Source organism: Rhagoletis pomonella, unplaced genomic scaffold, assembly GCF_013731165.1.
Source record: "Rhagoletis pomonella isolate Grant_MI unplaced genomic scaffold, Rhpom_1.0 Rhpom_scaffold_00012, whole genome shotgun sequence".
Lineage (NCBI taxonomy): Eukaryota > Metazoa > Arthropoda > Insecta > Diptera > Tephritidae > Rhagoletis > Rhagoletis pomonella.
In genome coordinates this window covers 13,179,173-13,195,517 of record NW_023458566.1, presented here as the reverse complement: position 1 = coordinate 13,195,517, position 16,345 = coordinate 13,179,173, and the positions used below count along the sequence as shown (strand labels likewise).

Below are 16,345 nucleotides of genomic sequence, written 5' to 3'. Positions count from 1 at the left end.
CATTTTCAAAAATATTCAACCACCTGTTTTAGTTTTAAACCTTTCTATTCGTAAATTAGCTAAGTCCGAAATAGTCACAGAGAGTGCAACAACTTTTTATTAACGTTGTGGAATTTTATTCTTTTTAAATTGTTTTAGTTTAGAACAAGCGAAATCATGTACATACCGACATTTTTGCAAAATAAGAAGAAAAGCTGAAAAAATGGGACTTGGCAAATTTTCACTCGACACTAGCGATATGTAATAGCATCCTCGAAAAATCCACACCGAATTTTCAAAAAAAAAAAAACGACAGAAAAGGCTATTTCAAATTTCGCTAACATTCCTTTACGCTTGTCTTAGAATGCCAAAAATCAAGCTCCTTATAACGAAGACTGCTCTCTTAAACGACCTGCAATGGGACTTGCGACATCCGAGTGAACTCTGCTGCCCGAGGGGCTGCTGTTCCGACTTAACCTAAGTTTAGTGCCTGTGAAGGACCACTTAGATACCTCATTGCTTCCAACAACATCCAGAAGTTATTCGCAAATTCCGCTTACTCCGAAAAGCATACAAAATTAAAGTGAATTTTTCATATTTATAAAAGTTGTACTTTCATCGATACTAGTAAATCAATATTTTTATATAGATAATGTACCTATTTATGTATGTATGTATGTATGTGCATATGCATATACAGTATTGGCCAATACAATAGCACCGTCATTTCAAAGTGATATTGTTTTAGGATATTTCAATTAAAATGCAGTTTATTCTCTTACACAATCCATATAAACTCAAGTTTAAAAGTTTGTAGAAACCTACAAAAAAATTCAACAAAACTGCATACTCAAAAAGATACTAATACTTCGGAGAAAGAAGTGGGAAATTTATGAGAAAATTTTTTGCATTTTTTTTGTAGTCTTTTACAAAGTTTAAAACTTGGGCTTATATGGATTTTGTTAGTCAATAAACTGTATTTTAATTGAAAATTCTTAAAAATTAATAATTAAGGATAACCATATCACTTCGAAATGGAGGTGCTATAGATATGGCCAATACTGTATTTATGTATGTACGATGAAATTCAATTTGAGTGCATTTTATTGCATCTTCGCTAGTCATTAAAGTAATTATTCTTGTAAAAGAACTCCCTTGTTCCTTCTGCGATAAGAAATAGCGACACATATGCGATAGCCAGCCAAGTCGTTCGTGCGTATTTATTTCGTTCAACATAGTCAATGACCTGGTATTTCTGCACCATTAAACGTAGAGCGACGACAATGCAAATCGATTGGAAAAGGTTTCTTTCCTGCAAATCGTTATGGTTAAATTTGAATAAATTTTTCGAGAACGCGTGTTCTGGAGCCGCCAATCCGAGCAATGACCTACTTTGCTGCAGAACAGAAAAAAAGGAACAAAGTGCAATTGAGAAAAAAAAACATTTGGCATTTACCTACTCAACTAACTAAATGCATCTGTAACAATTAAGTACACATGTTTGTCTCCACAAATTTGTATTAAGTAGTAGACTATGCTTAAGATGCTTAGTAAGTTGTAACGCTTTCACCCGCCATACAAACGAGCGTATATAAATACTACACAAATATACGTATGTACATATGTACTTAAATACTCGTGTATATTAAACCCAAATATTACGTTTCTCGCTGGAAATTCTCCGGTACGATCACATCTTATCACCAAGTTCTTTAATTGAGCAAATTAAATGATAAACGCGCGCGTTGTAGTACATTGCCAACATTTGTGATGGTTATACATACGTCTTCGTCGGCTTGAAATTCATCCACATACATTTAGTCTTGCAGCAACGGTCCAGTCGGGCAATATATGCAGCTCGTGTTAAAACGCTATTTTCTAAAAGTATAAATTAAATTTTCACACATACATATGTTTTTGGTTATTTTCTTAAAAACTACTAAAACTATATTTCAAACACTCGGCCAGCAGAATGTGCGAATCTCGAACGGCTAAAAATTCATACGCTTCCACAGTAGAATTGTATGGTTCAACATCAGCTGCCGCAACAAAAACGCCTAACGAAAGCGGCGCCAATAGCTGCAACAACAACAATACTACCCGAATAGGCGATGTGGGTGCTAAAGTGCTGCGCATCATTTGGCATAGTTTGTATGAAAAATATGATTATCTGCGCAGACGCAGCAGCAATTTGAAAGGTGTGGTCGAACGTGAAACAAATAAACCGTTGGCGAAAAAATTTCGACGCTCGTTGCGTTTAAATAAATCAGCAAAAAAGAAAGGATATGAATTCTTCCTAAGCGATGAAGACAAAAGGTGAGATGACTGGCTGGTGTAGTAAAGAAATAAATTCGGTTTTATATGAAAAAAAAAACTTCAAAAGTAGTCCTGCATTAACGCTAACTTCAGTTTTATTTTCGGAAAGTAAATGTAATTTTCGCCGCTACAGAAAGGAACACAAAAACATATGTCTTGAAATAAGTGCAGGTGCAAAAAAAGTGATTAGTGAGTATTCAGTAGGGCTCGGAATTTTATGCAAATGCATGTTTTTTATTGGGCATCTACAAACGGAAGGGGTTAAGTTTTCTTTACACATTCAATAGTTTGTGCATATTTTTGCCTATTTTGCAGTAAATCCATAGTTTTGCATATTTTTGCAATAAATACTTGTTTTTTTTTTGCATAATTATTGCGCATATTTTAGTATATTTTACAATAAACGCTTATAGTTTTGCGTATTTCTTCTTTTTTTTTTTGATTTACAACCATTTAAATTTATTGCGAAATCTTTTGACAAAAAAATTACCTATAATTTTTTTCCAAAATATTCATCTGAATATCTTCTCGGATAGCCAAGCGGCCATTAAGGCACTCTCTTGCACATACCTCTGTTAGATCTCAAATATTGAAGGACTGTAAGAGAGAGCTGGCCTACATCTATGATCAATACGAAATTACCCTAATATGGGTCCCGGGAGATAGAGACATTTACGGAAATGAGGCAGCCGACGAACTGGCAATGCAGATTGTTTAAGTTTAAACTGTTTTGTCATCTAAGGGGATTTTTTCAAAAACTTCTTTAAGAAACTATTTTTATTCATAAAAAAAATCTCCATTTTTGGAGGTATTTTCAAATAAGTCCAGCCCACGTAAATCTTAATATTTTTTTCGAAAAAATTTTATAACTCCAATGTACGGGGAGTAATGCAGTCTAATGTATATATGTACATACATTCTTAATCAGTATATAAACATATTTTAAGGATATCTAGTAGTACTTTTCTGATTACAAGTGATAGCTAAAACAAATTTGTCTGATAAGACGTTTCAAATTAAAACTCAGATTATGAACAAAGAAAATGTTAATACGAACGTGTAAATGATCATAAATATAACTATATTTTTTATTCATACCTGCATATGTACATACATACATATACATGTACTACATATGGACATACCTATTTACATTAGACCGTACCACCTTACAATCCAACAAAAAAAAAAGTTCGCCGTACACCCCTGACTCTAAAGTGAGCCGTTTCTTTTGAAAGTGGCATAAGTCAGTTCCATCTTTTGTGCTTAAATGCCTGATTACTTCTAACTGAATGCATCTGCACTTATGCCACCTTCAAAATAAAGAGCTCAAACATTCTTGGAAGGCAATTTTGAAGCAATTTGGCTTTTAAAATTAAATCGGTGTCACCTACATTCCGCATTAATTTATTTTTTTTTAAATAGTTCTACTGGAATAATCAAAATACTTCCTTAGCAAAAGTTTAATGACCTTTGTTGAGCTTTAATTTACTGGCATTAGGGTGGTACGTTAGGGCGATAAGAAGTCAATTTGGTCAATGAACTTTGGAACAAAAAGACTGTCTTCTCGAGACAAGAACATCGATATATCATACATTAATAGCCAATTTCACGAAAACAATTTAAGTGGAAAATAAATTTAATTTTTTGAATATCATATGGAAATTAACAGGAAATAAAAAATTATTTTCCATTTAAATTGCTGGTGAAACCGGCTGTAAGATCCGGCTGTAGATGCCGATGATATGACACAAAATGTAAAAAGGTGAAATATTTTTTTCGAAATGGCCTTCCAAAAATACTTTATGACTCAGGGTATATGGTTAATTTTTTTCGGGTAGATATGGTCTAATGTACACGCAGACAAGTAAGATATAGTATATATCCAGCAAACAAAGTCTCTAACGTTAAAGAAATTTGGATTTCTACATTAGATAATTAGGGTGATTCTCTAATCGTTCTCGAGTCGATGACGAAGTTAGAGAAGAAGTTGTCAAAACTGTTCAAAATATCGTAGTTCTATTGTTTTGACCATAGGTGTACGTATGTGTACAATAAAGCCAACTAAATTTACTTGTTACTACTAGTTGATGAATTATTATTTCGCAGATCCAGAGTGATGAGTCCTCAACAAGGAACTGCTTTTCCTTCAAGGACACAAAAAAAAAAAACTTTTGCTTCTTCATAAATTCAGATTAATAGCTTTAGTTTACTATCTTGCAATAAGAACTTTCTTTTGATATATAAGAATTCTATGTAGATGAGTAGCTGCTTTTCACGTTAATTATGGAAGTTAAATTCAAAAACTGCATATATCTAGTTGTGGCTTTATTGCTCTAGGTGTGCGATATGCACTATATTGTATGTATTTATACATGCATACATATATACAAGTAGCCTATTATTCTGTGACAAATGTCGAGCAACTAACTCAATCATTGTTGACTTTGAAACCCCACAAGCTGTAACATTTATTGCTCAAGTTCAGCTGCTCAATTGTTGCCGCTTAATTGGCGAGTCGTTTTTTTTTTTTTTTGTTTAGTTCAAATGACGAAATGTTAAATTTTTTTTATCTATTATATACACTTATTATCACTTATAACTTTTGAGGAATGACTACGCAAAAAATATTCTAGCAAACATGATTAGATTACACTTTGCCTGATTTATACTTGAAAAAAAATAGATTTTTCGCGCTTACACATTTTTCTACGCTTTTTGGCCGAGCTGTTACTGTTTCTGGTACACGTCTTGATGTTGTCATACAAAGAGAAGAGACCTATAGTTTTACCACGCCTGCGAATGGCAAATTATTTTATGAGATGATTTTTCATAGCAGAAATAACTCGCGAGGTTTGTGTTACCTGCCGAGATGAGACCGCTATTAGAAAGAATTTCACTGTTGCTAGGACCAAGAATTAAACACCCTGGATCTAATGAATGATAGCGTGCACCTCTAATCACACGGCTACAGCGGCTGCCGCATTTACGTTTATTTAGTTCGTTAAAATAAAACGTTTACGATTTCAGCATTTATAAGAACTTTCGATTGTTTTCACTTAATAAGAGTATCTTTTTCTAAAAATATACATATTTTGAGGTATCACGATCACACATCCAGCGAAACACTTGGCTGTTATTGATTAGTGCAGTAGACGGACGTCAATCAATGATTGATTCTATAGTTACGAGGGAAGGTCGAAAAATTCGGAGTGGTTAGAGAGAGAAAGAAATGTATTTATTTCAGTCAAATCGATGAACGATTGAAATATCGCACGATGAAAACATATAATGTAGAGAAAATTGTGTTTCGTGCCGCCCATTTAAGCCTCCACAAAGTGAAGGAAAATATTAGAGATCAATGGGTTCACCGCTCTAAACGGGGTTAGGCTTTCAATCAGGAAATATCTAAGTCAATCTGACACATAGAGCCGGACGCGATCCAGACTCGCATCACTACCAGCTGTGACTCTCACCGCATGAATGCCGTTATAGGAGCCCAATCACTAGCAACCGCAGACACGGAGCTTCAGTTGCCAAAAGAAAGCCTCGTTACTCTGGCCCAGTTATCTAATACATGTCCGGCATGTGGAGATTCCGCGACACCAACCACTTAAACCTAGTCATCGAACACCTCTCTCCCTCTGGTTCAACCCATCGGGAGCAACCGCGTTTCCTAGGCCTACCGTTTGTTGAGCTTGACGACAAGGATTGATGGATAATACACGGGGCTTAGTTGTGCCGCTACAACAACAACAACAATAACAACCAATGATCATGAGTAGATATGTATCTGTTTGCGTGACTCTTGACCAAGAATAAAAATAAGCGCTATAAATTATTCAAGCAACGGCAATAAATTAAAATTTAAAACGTCAATTTGAAAACAATGAGAACTCAGTATCGCCGATTAAGGCGACGTCCTCAAGGCAGGAACTGGCTGCCTAAAATACTTCAGAATGAGTGTTCACGCGAATTTTTCAAGCTGCATAGCGAAGAGAGGAAATCATTTATGAATTGGATTTTTGTTGAGTTCATCACCAGAACGTTCCGGGAATCGATTGAGTGGCAACAAAAACTTCAGCCTAACCTAGGAAGTTTAAAGTACTCATATCAAAATCGACTAAAATGACGATTGATTACACTATTGGTGATTGGTTGTCTCGCAGACCAACTTTGCCGAATACACTACCAATCCAGAGGTTTTTTTTTTTTTAAGGGGAGTTAAAGTTTTAACATTTTGACCGAAAGTGCAATTAATTTATGGAAAATATCAGGTATAAAACGACTTCAAATGAAATTTCTGACCTCAGACTTCTGGAGTAGATTTTAGCCCTCTAACTCATACGTAAAAGGGCATTTTTGAGGGTTAACATTTTAAGCAGACAATTTTACAGGGGGGTCACCGAATATCAAATGCGTGTACGTGTCATGGTTAGCGATAGAGCGATACGAGTACCGAGTGCAGAATATCGATAGTTTTCATGAGTACTGAGTAGTATCGAGAACTCAATACTTTTCCACAAGTACCGAGTAAGTATCGCGAATACAAAAAGCTATCGACATGTTAAAAACTTTTTTAAATAATTTTTTGTTTTAAATTACATACTGTTACTCCCAAAATTGAGCGTACGGCTCTTTTTTGTTAATATTCGTAATGTTTTACATGCAAAAATTTTTTTGTTAATTTTGTTTTAAAATATGGCTTATGTTTTAGCAAATCCCACTTAAATCCGAGAATGATACTGTGTACAAAAATTAAGAAAAATCTGTAAAGTTTCAACAAAATCGCGAACTTTTTAATACGAATTTCTAAAAAAGAATTAAGGTATGCAGTTTTATAGCCCATTAAATTTTAGTTTAATACTGTGCAAATTTCAAATGTCTAAAAATTCGCGTTGACTTTTGAGATTTTTTTTGCTGGCTGGGCTTGAGATGGAAAAAATGCGTAGGACAGTCAGCAAAAAAAATTTCGTTCTTTCAATCACATTGAAATTTTTTCTATGGGATATATGAATGCCGTGAAAATGAACACAACGCTTATTCAATTCAATACTGTCATAACTCAGAAAACCAAAAACTCGAGAAAAACGGCTTTAGACCCAGCCAGCAAAATCATCGTAAACGAGCTCGTAACTGGCTGTTTTCTCGAAGAAGAAAATCCGGCTAAAAAGTCGTTTATGATAGGCGTTTACGATTCGTTTTCGAGTACTTTTTCGCTGGAAATTGTATTATATGGTATAAAATATTGTAGTTCAAGAAAAATTTCTAACAAAATGAATTTTTTTTTTGTGCTGACAAATTACTACAAGCCTCTTTCTTTTACATTTTTTTGTTTAATCATGTACGCGCCTTTCTCTAACTTTTCGCCGATCGAGAATCCCTCGTAAAACATAATGTTTGTAAAATGTAATAATGTTTCATAATTTTTTTATATGGAAAAAATGTTCGACACTTTCAACAAAAAAATTTCGCAAAAATCAATGGTAAGTCCTAGCTTCCTTATACTTGCACTTTATTATACGAAAATTGAATGGGCTAAAAAAACTGCATACTCAACTTTTTTCTAGAGAGCGTAAATAAAAAGTGCAATATTTGAAGGAAATTTTTCCGAATTTTCTTTAATTTTGCACAAGGTTTGGAACTCTGATTTTTGTGTTTTTGTTATCGAATTAACCATACTTTTATAAAAAATTATAGAAAAATAAAATATTTAAAAAATGGTTGGCCGTATTGTAAAAAATTCGTTGTACCTAAACTTTATTGACTGACTGTACGCGGTTTTGTACTTTAAACGACGATATGTACATATATGTTTGGAATAATTCTTTCTTTATCGTAAGGGTAGTACCTAAAGGGTAGCCCCATACTAACTTGGTTTAATTCCGATTACGGGATCATTAAAAAACTAACGGTTTTCCTAAATTTTTATATGAGCTCATAGCTTTTGACAACGTCAACGGAATTCTAAGAATCTTTTAATTTGATTTAGCTCCGATTACCGGATCGTGGACAAAATAACGGTACACAACGAATTACGTAATGTTTTTTTTTCTTTATTATATAAGCACTACTTTATTTTCAATGACTGATGCACATTATATTATTTACATTTCTAGGCGATTGGATGAGTATACCAGCCGGCATACCGAATTGTCCGCGCGGCTTGGAGTACCTTACGATGGTCGACCAGCTTTTGGTTAAACAAAAAGTAGAATTACTCGAAGCTTTCACCGGTTTCGAAACCAATAATAAATTCTCCATAAAAAATGCGCTTGGCCAGAAAGTCTATTACGCTGTTGAAGACAATGATTGCTGTACGCGTAATATGTGTGGCCCGGCACGTCCTTTTGATATGAAAATTTTTGACAATTTCCGCAATGAAGTCATCCATTTGAATCGTCCATTGGCCTGTTCGGCGTGCTGTTTCCCCTGCTGTTTGCAAACAATGGAAGTGTCCGCACCGCCGGGCAGCGTAATTGGTACCATCGAACAAGAATGGAGCATTTGTTCGCCTTCATTTCGTATTAAAAATCATATTGGTGATACGGTGTTGCGCATCGAGGGACCATTTTGTACGTTTACAATGTGTGGTGATGTAGAATTCAAGGTATTGCATAGAGAAATGTTTTAAGATTTAAGGATTTTGTGGTTGTAACATTTTTGCTTCTTCTTCTAGGTTGTTTCATTAACCGGGGAGACTGTGGGGAAGATCTCAAAGCAGTGGTCTGGTTTAGCACGCGAATTATTTACCGATGCTGATTTCTTTGGCATTAATTTTCCAATGGATTTGGATGTGCGCATGAAAGCGGTTTTATTGGGCGCTACTTTCCTTATTGTAAGTGTAAAATAAAATGATTACAGAATTTTCATTGGAGCAAAATTATATATTTCATTTATTATTAATGTACATATGTAGAGATATAGCGTTAAGTTCTATCGTTTAAAACTGTTAAATCGTTTTCGTCGAAGAATTTGAGGATTGAGGTAAAATAAAAATATAAACATTTTTTAGTTAGTGAATGTTTGTAGGTGGCCAGAAAATTTATGCAGCTAGACTTTTTGTATAGTATTAAAGCGTTAAAAACTAAAAGATACGATTTTAAGGAAAAAAATATTTAAAATGGATCAATAAAAAAGCAATTTTCATTACTTTATTCACAGAGGCCCTAACCAACCTTTTTCGAAACCGCGTTTTTCACAGATTTTGGTAGGATGGATTAAAATGCACTTTCAATAAAAATTTTAAAGTGTTAGCACCAAAAAACAAGGAAGTTATATGCCACTTTTTTATAATCGATACTCGTTCTATAATGATTTTTGCTTCTCTTGTAAAATAAAAAAATTGTTTGTTAGGGCCTTTGTGAACGATATTGTATTTGTTGCTAGAATCCGGTGTTACGCACTTTTGAGATGTCTTTAAAATTATTTTAATTTAGTGTGATTCCTTGAATTAAAATAATGAAAATTAATATATTTTATCTTTTTTAGGATGCCATGTTCTTCGAGAAACAAGCAAATCAAGAAACTGATCGACCAGGCATGTTTTAAATCAGCTTCAGCAAAAAGAGAAGCGAACAAATTATTTAATCGAAAAATATACTAAAATTTATTAAAAGCGGAGCAACGGATACAATCTCTTCGAAAATTTATTTAAAACTACATATGTATAATAAATATTACTTCAAAATGGAATTCGAATATATAAGAATAATTTAAGTTTTGGATAGCATTTCACGCTAACTAGTCCACTTGAAACCAAAGTAAAAAAAAAAACATAGAGAATACGAATCAAACCTCTTTCATTGTTTTCAAAAGGAGTGTATATTTAATTTGTATGTATATTTACGCATATATTGACTTAAGCCGCGAAACTTCTTTAATAAAAAGTGTATAAAGTTTATGTATACAATAATTATAAAAATATCACTAAGAAATGTGCTTAAAATGTGTAATTTTTTTACTATTATTTTTGTAAACGCCATTTTTTTAAACCTAATAAATAAACTGTATAACTGTGGCCTTAAAGGCATTTAACTATAAACACAAAGTAATTTTTTTTATGTTAACATACATACGTACATACCTATTAAAACAAAAACATTTTTTCTAATAGCGGTCATTCCTCGGCAGGCAATGACAAACCACCGGATGTACTAGTTCTGCCATGAAAAAAAGCTTCTCATAAAAAATATAATCGTCACACAAGAAACACAGTGTGGTATCCTTTCCCCGCTACTGGTTAACTGCTATATCTCAAAGTTCTCGCAATCACCAGAGCGAGTATCGATTGTCTCTTATGCTGACGACTGTTCTATATTAGCGTGCGAGTGGGCGAAGCTGTGCAGCGCACTCCGGACAGCGGCAGGCTGCCTTCTGATGTCGCCTGAATTTCCATCTACATAGCTATGCTTAAATTCTCCCAGTAAGATAGCACAAGCAAATGCTCAGCAAGCAGTTTTTGGTGGGATGCTACATACGCTAGCACCATAACAGGCCCTTGCTTGTGGAGGGAGCTTCCACCCTGACACTTTAGAGGGCATCTTTTCGTGTACAAGGTCCAGTCTTTCATTGTCCAACCACTGGAGCTTATGACGTACAGACGAGCGATCAACGGCATTCATAGAGAGTCGGCCACCATCTTTCACGGCACTCGCCCAATCTCCTCTGCTGACTCAGACCTTTGACTGCCACGTGAGACCCGTATCACTCTGGCCCAACTACGGTCTGTATATTGCGCCCGCCTAAATAGCTACTTATCTAGACTCGACCCCGATATCCCTATAAGTGTCCGGAGTTTGGAGACTCCCCCATGACACCAACCACCTTTTCTCTTGGCAACGCAAATCTACTCAGCTAAAATCTCGCTCCCTCTGATGCAACCCCGTCGAAACGGTTCATTTCCTGGGCCTACCGTTAGTTGAGCTTGAGGACAACAATTGATGGACAAACTGAATTAGGCCGGGCTTAGTCATGTCGTTGCAGAAACAACAACACGCTCAAAGATCGAAACCAGTTGACTTGTACAGAAAGATTTGGTAAATTTTCTTTCCGCCTGGGGATCCTATGAACCTCGACACATGTATGTAAGTATGTACAAGCCATTGTATAAAAACAGATTAGATACGACTTATCTGTAATGCTATGCACCCTCAAGACAGTCGAGAGAAAAATTCAACTTTAAAGTAGTTCCACAAGGATTCTTGCTTCAGTGATTTAACCCTTGAGTCGCTGCACCCTATTAAAGGTCTAAAAATTACTCCATAGACCTCAAATAGAAGTGACAGGGAAATCTCAATTTATCGCACCTAAATTTAATGAAAACTGCAATATAACTTAGTTTTAATCGAAGTTCTCTTTACAAACATGAAAATAGATCTCAGGCCAATATATCGGGTAGAAAATCACATTCCCCCGCTCGAACAACTCTCGACGGTGTTGCGCGAAAAACTGAAGCCTAACATGAAACAATTGCTTGAGTCGAAATCTCCATCCCCATCCTATTTGAAAGATACATCTCCTAGTCGTGTATAAGAACTTAATTTCCTGTAACTAACTTTAAAAAAAGTCAATATAGCCTTTATATTTCTTCATTACCAGAAATATTAACATTTCTGCTGTGAGACCCACCGCTATACTCTTCACCACGTTATTTAAGGAGATAGGCCACATAGCTCTACGTCTATGTCGATGTCGCAAAAAATACATACCTCATACAATTAAATATCAGGAATGAAGCCCAAAAGTTGCTATTCGGCAGCACCTGTGGAGCCAAAAAAGGGACCCTGCTTCAAGACAACTGTTTAGACAATAACAAGTGATGCGCATTGAAGAAATCTTCAAACGTGCGAAAACATAGCTTCACGTAAGGCTGAATTTCACCATGAGCGGTGAAATAACACAATACCATGCTATCAAAGCAAACTACCACAAAAACGCACTGCTTCGAGAAGGTTCACCTCGACACATAAGACTCGTCTGCACGACTACAGAACAGATGTCGACATGTACGTGGATCCTCAAGAACGGCCCTCGCGTTGCTGTAAAGACTAGCCTTAGCACCTGAAACTACGATGGTATCGAAGAAGCAGAACTGCCTAGCTCAGATTTTTCCCAAGAGATTCTACAGACCCAACAGCTATCTTTTTCGGGCAAATTCAGAAGTAGAAAGCTCACCGCAGCCCTATAGCTGCGTTTTTTTTTATACAAATTCACTTCAGAATGGACACTTCGCCAAAAACGCGTATAAATTAAATTCACCTGTTAACTTCAAAGTCGTTTTTCTCGGTCAACAAATTACTAAAGGAGTTCGAGGGGAAAGCGCCCAAAGTAGTGCCGTATGAAGGCTACTTAGCGGTATTAGAAGTACCTCGATACTGCCAGAAACGTAATGAGCAGCCCCATGAAGGCCATTACCTAATGGGCTAGGGGTTAGCGCAGACAAAACGGACCTGCTACGTAACTGGGTAACATCGAGCTGTCAAACACAAAGTACCTGGGACTAGTATTGTGAATAGTAAGCTGCTGTGGAGGCCCAATGTTGAGGAAGTACTGAAAAAGGCCAGTAACGTACTGCATGCATACAAAGGAATCGTGAGGTCTGTGCCTGATGCTTTGGTGCCACACAGCAATAGTCAGACCATTACTACTCTATGGCGCTTTGGTGTGCCGGAATGCTGCAAGAATACCTCATATCTCCGGCCAATGGAGACACGACACTATGCATTGAGGTCAACTTCAACGGCAGCCCATTGACCAAATAGCGGAATACCACACTGCTAAATCCGCAGGTAGATCGACGGCCGTAGTGGAATCAATTACAGAACGTTAGGGCACAGCTCAATGGGAGCGAGAAGCACAGGCAGCGCAGAATGAAACTTAGCCATGAATCCCTTGAAAATATTCAAGGACAGCTCTAAAATGGTAACGGGAGGGGATGCCGGAATTCACTGTCAGTAACTGAACGTCAGGTCGACAGTAAGGTTACTGACCAGCGCAGCATAGTTCAAGCAAAGGTTTTCGCTATGAGGATTGCACAGGAGCTAGCCTACGCGTAATAGGTGGCAATTAAGGTAGTTACCTCATATGGTATTTCACGCCGCGAACAGAAGGCTTCATATCTATTGGGCACTCGGCCACACACAAGCGGATAGAACAACACAAATAAAAAACATTCACAGACCTCTCCAAAATTTGCATAACGAAATAGACGACATTATGTCGAGGGTGTTCGGGGTTAGATGGAATGAGTTTACTACCAGCAAAACTGCAAAAATTATTAGCCAAACTAGCCATACGACTTTCAAGAAAAGTTTGCAGACTTGCTACCGGATTACTTAAGGGACATATTCTGGTGGCGAGGGAAACCTTACAACATCTTTTATGCCGATGAATGGCTAAGGAACCTATCAATTCGAGAAGTTAAAATACACCTCAAAAGTATAGTAGAAGCTATTTCTGAAATTCGCAGTAATGTTTAGAGAGAAATTGAGCAAACCCAGGAAAATAAAACAGGGGGTTTCACAGTGTGCTGTCCTTTCCACATTACTGTTCAACTTGTATATTTAGTATAAGCTCCCTCAACCAATAGAGCGAGTCTCGATTGTCTCTTACGCTGAAAATTGCTCGATAATGGCGTCTGGGAATGGAATTGATGACTTGTGCCCGAAAGTAAACGGCTACCTCTACGAGCTTTTTCGCTTATTCACTGCAAGGAGCCTAACCCTCTCCCCTACAAAATCCTCAGGTACCCTTCTCACCACCTGGACGAAGGAGGTTAGACTGCAGCTGGGTATTCACGTCGATGACGGACCAATTCCAACGGCGAGTAAACCGAAAAGCCTCGAAGTAACTTTCGACAGTCTGATCTCCTTCTCCGCGCACAAAACCGTAATTGCCAACAAAGTACAGAAAAGCAACAAGGTCTTTAAGTCGCTAGCCGGCAGCACCTGGGGAAAAGACAAAGAAACGTTGCTGGAAATATTAAAGGCAATTGGGCGGCCGGTTCTAAACTAAGCAGCACCAGTGTGGCAGCCAGGGACCAGTAGGACGCAGTTGATGAAGCTGCAGACTACTCAGAACACAGCACTCCGGACAGCGACCGGATGTCTTCTGATGTCGCTACAACATCATCTGCATGACGAGGCGCAAATGCTCCCCATTAAGGAGCACAACACAATGCTCTGCAAACAATTCTTAATAGGAAGCCACAGACGTGGACACCCGAACAGACACTTGCTTGCAGAAGAGCCCTCGCCAAAGCACGTCAGTAGGAATTTATACGAACCGACGGACGAAGTTCAGAGGTTCATAAAACAACCTCTGGATCCGACAGCATATCGGCAGACCTTGAGCGGCATTCATAGGGAGTCGGTTCCAAGTTACCTGTGAATTCCGTTCTTGGCACACAACCACCTGACGTGGACGTGACGAAGCTTCGTCTGCCTCGGCCAATTTCGTTGTGGCTCCTGCAGCAGGTTGAACTCGTACCAGAGCAGACTAGATGCGTATGTGTCCAATGAGTGCCCGATATGCGGATAGACACCACACGACTCGAAACATCTCTTCGCATGCCCACAAAACGCCGCTCAACCGACGCCTCTGTTTATGGACGGATCTTATAGAAGCTGCACGTTTCTTGGGAATCCAGTTAGTTGAGCTTGACAACAACGACTGAGATACAGCCGATCTAGGCGGGGGTTGTTATCTACCGGCCTACCGGTCTATGTGTGGCTCAACGCCGGCCAGATCAACCTAACCTTGCCAGGGGCGCCGTATTTAATGTTTATTGTACCGAAAAAATAATTCTTCGAAATAGAGATAAATGTTACGAAAGTTCCTACTTACCATCCACGATGTAAATGTGTTTTTTTTTCAATTTCCTCGATGCAGGTAAACCTTAAACTTGCCAACTATAATATTTACCCAGAGATTTTTAACAATATTATCTATATTCACACCAAATATGTGCACATATGTAAGTATATATATATACTTTTTTATTTTCATTTGTTTATACATAAGTACTCGCTGCTCTCTAAAGACGCTACTAACCAAGTACATAACGCAGATGCCAACAATAACAGAAGAAATGAAAAAAAAAAACAACCTTTGCAAGCACGTTTTGGCTGTGAATCACTCTCCTGCACTCACCGGAGCACTGGAGCTAGCTAATAACGTCAACGTTGGTTGACGCCAAAGGCACTGAACCGGTGAGAGCCAACGCTAATGGAAATTACCAACAATACTGCCTAGTTAGTTGTAACACAATGAGCAGCGCGTAGACTTTTTAGCTGGGGAAAGCAGTACGAGTATGCTCTTGAAAGTCGCTGGTGTGGCTAAGTGTGGTCGCGCTTATAGTAGTGGTTGCCATCGGCTTTGATGGCGATAGTTCGACACGCGGAAATGACATTGAAGATAAGTACTACAAAAAACCTAACAACATAAATATATACATACTCGTACATATCGGAAGCCTCGAAAATCATCTTCAAGTCGCGCATTAAAAAGATTTTATAGATTTTCCAAGCGATTTGCAAGCTTACATATTTTGCGACAAATAAAAAGCGTGGGTGAGTGAGCCAGTGAGTGAATTACTAGTGCAAACACGTGTGCTTTTCCTTTGCTTATGAGCGAATTGAAATTTGTTTTTGAAAAAAAAGAGTAGTAAAAAAAAGAACACTTTACAACAAAGCTAATTGAGTGCAAGTGCAAGGGCAAAGGTTGCTGGCATCAATTTGTTTTATTAGTACGCGGCTACGAATGTGGTTGCAGTATGTTCCTGATCTCGGCGATTGTCCATTATGCGGTAGCGCTTTACAAAATCTTCAAGAAATTCATGTGAGTGAGTTAAGCAAGTTTTAGTTTTTTTGTTTTTTTTTAACACATGAGTATGTACATATGTATGTATGCAATGCATGTATGGGTTAACTCGCACCTATCGACACCCATGCAGATGTGTGTAAGTTTTTTTCCATTTGCTAAGTTTACAGCTTTCGTCGGGTGGTTTTGATATATCGACGCGCTCATTTGCTACATAGTTTGTCAGCCC

General features: G+C 37.3%; 2 protein-coding genes and 1 long non-coding RNA gene across 6 annotated transcripts in view; 2 read left to right on the top strand and 1 right to left on the bottom strand.

The window, feature by feature from the left end:
• The window catches only part of LOC118747864 (phospholipid scramblase 1-like), a 25,303-nt gene extending 15,232 nt beyond the window's left edge, over nt 1-10,071 (top strand). The window contains exons 1-4 of one of the 2 annotated variants that reach the window (XM_036482055.1): nt 2,194-2,295; nt 8,415-8,905; nt 8,975-9,133; nt 9,787-10,071. In XM_036482055.1, coding sequence (XP_036337948.1) covers nt 2,283-2,295; nt 8,415-8,905; nt 8,975-9,133; nt 9,787-9,846 — 723 coding nt within the window. In that variant the 5' untranslated portion in view covers nt 2,194-2,282 and the 3' untranslated portion in view covers nt 9,847-10,071. Of the gene's footprint in view, nt 1-2,193; nt 2,296-8,414; nt 8,906-8,974; nt 9,134-9,786 lie in introns of those variants that run through there. The other variant, XM_036482054.1, reaches the window with a different exon arrangement.
• The window catches only part of LOC118747867, a 38,483-nt gene that overhangs the window by 17,150 nt on the left and 4,988 nt on the right, over nt 1-16,345 (bottom strand). The gene's annotated exons all lie outside the window — the stretch shown is intronic.
• LOC118747863 (nocturnin-like) overlaps nt 15,569-16,345 on the top strand; it is a 41,468-nt gene continuing 40,691 nt past the window's right edge. Inside the window, exon 1 of one of the 2 annotated variants that reach the window (XM_036482053.1) lies at nt 15,569-15,866. Coding sequence is in view for 1 of the 2 variants with exons in the window: in XM_036482052.1 (XP_036337945.1) it covers nt 16,070-16,134 (65 nt within the window). In the remaining variant the exon portion in view is untranslated. The other variant, XM_036482052.1, reaches the window with a different exon arrangement.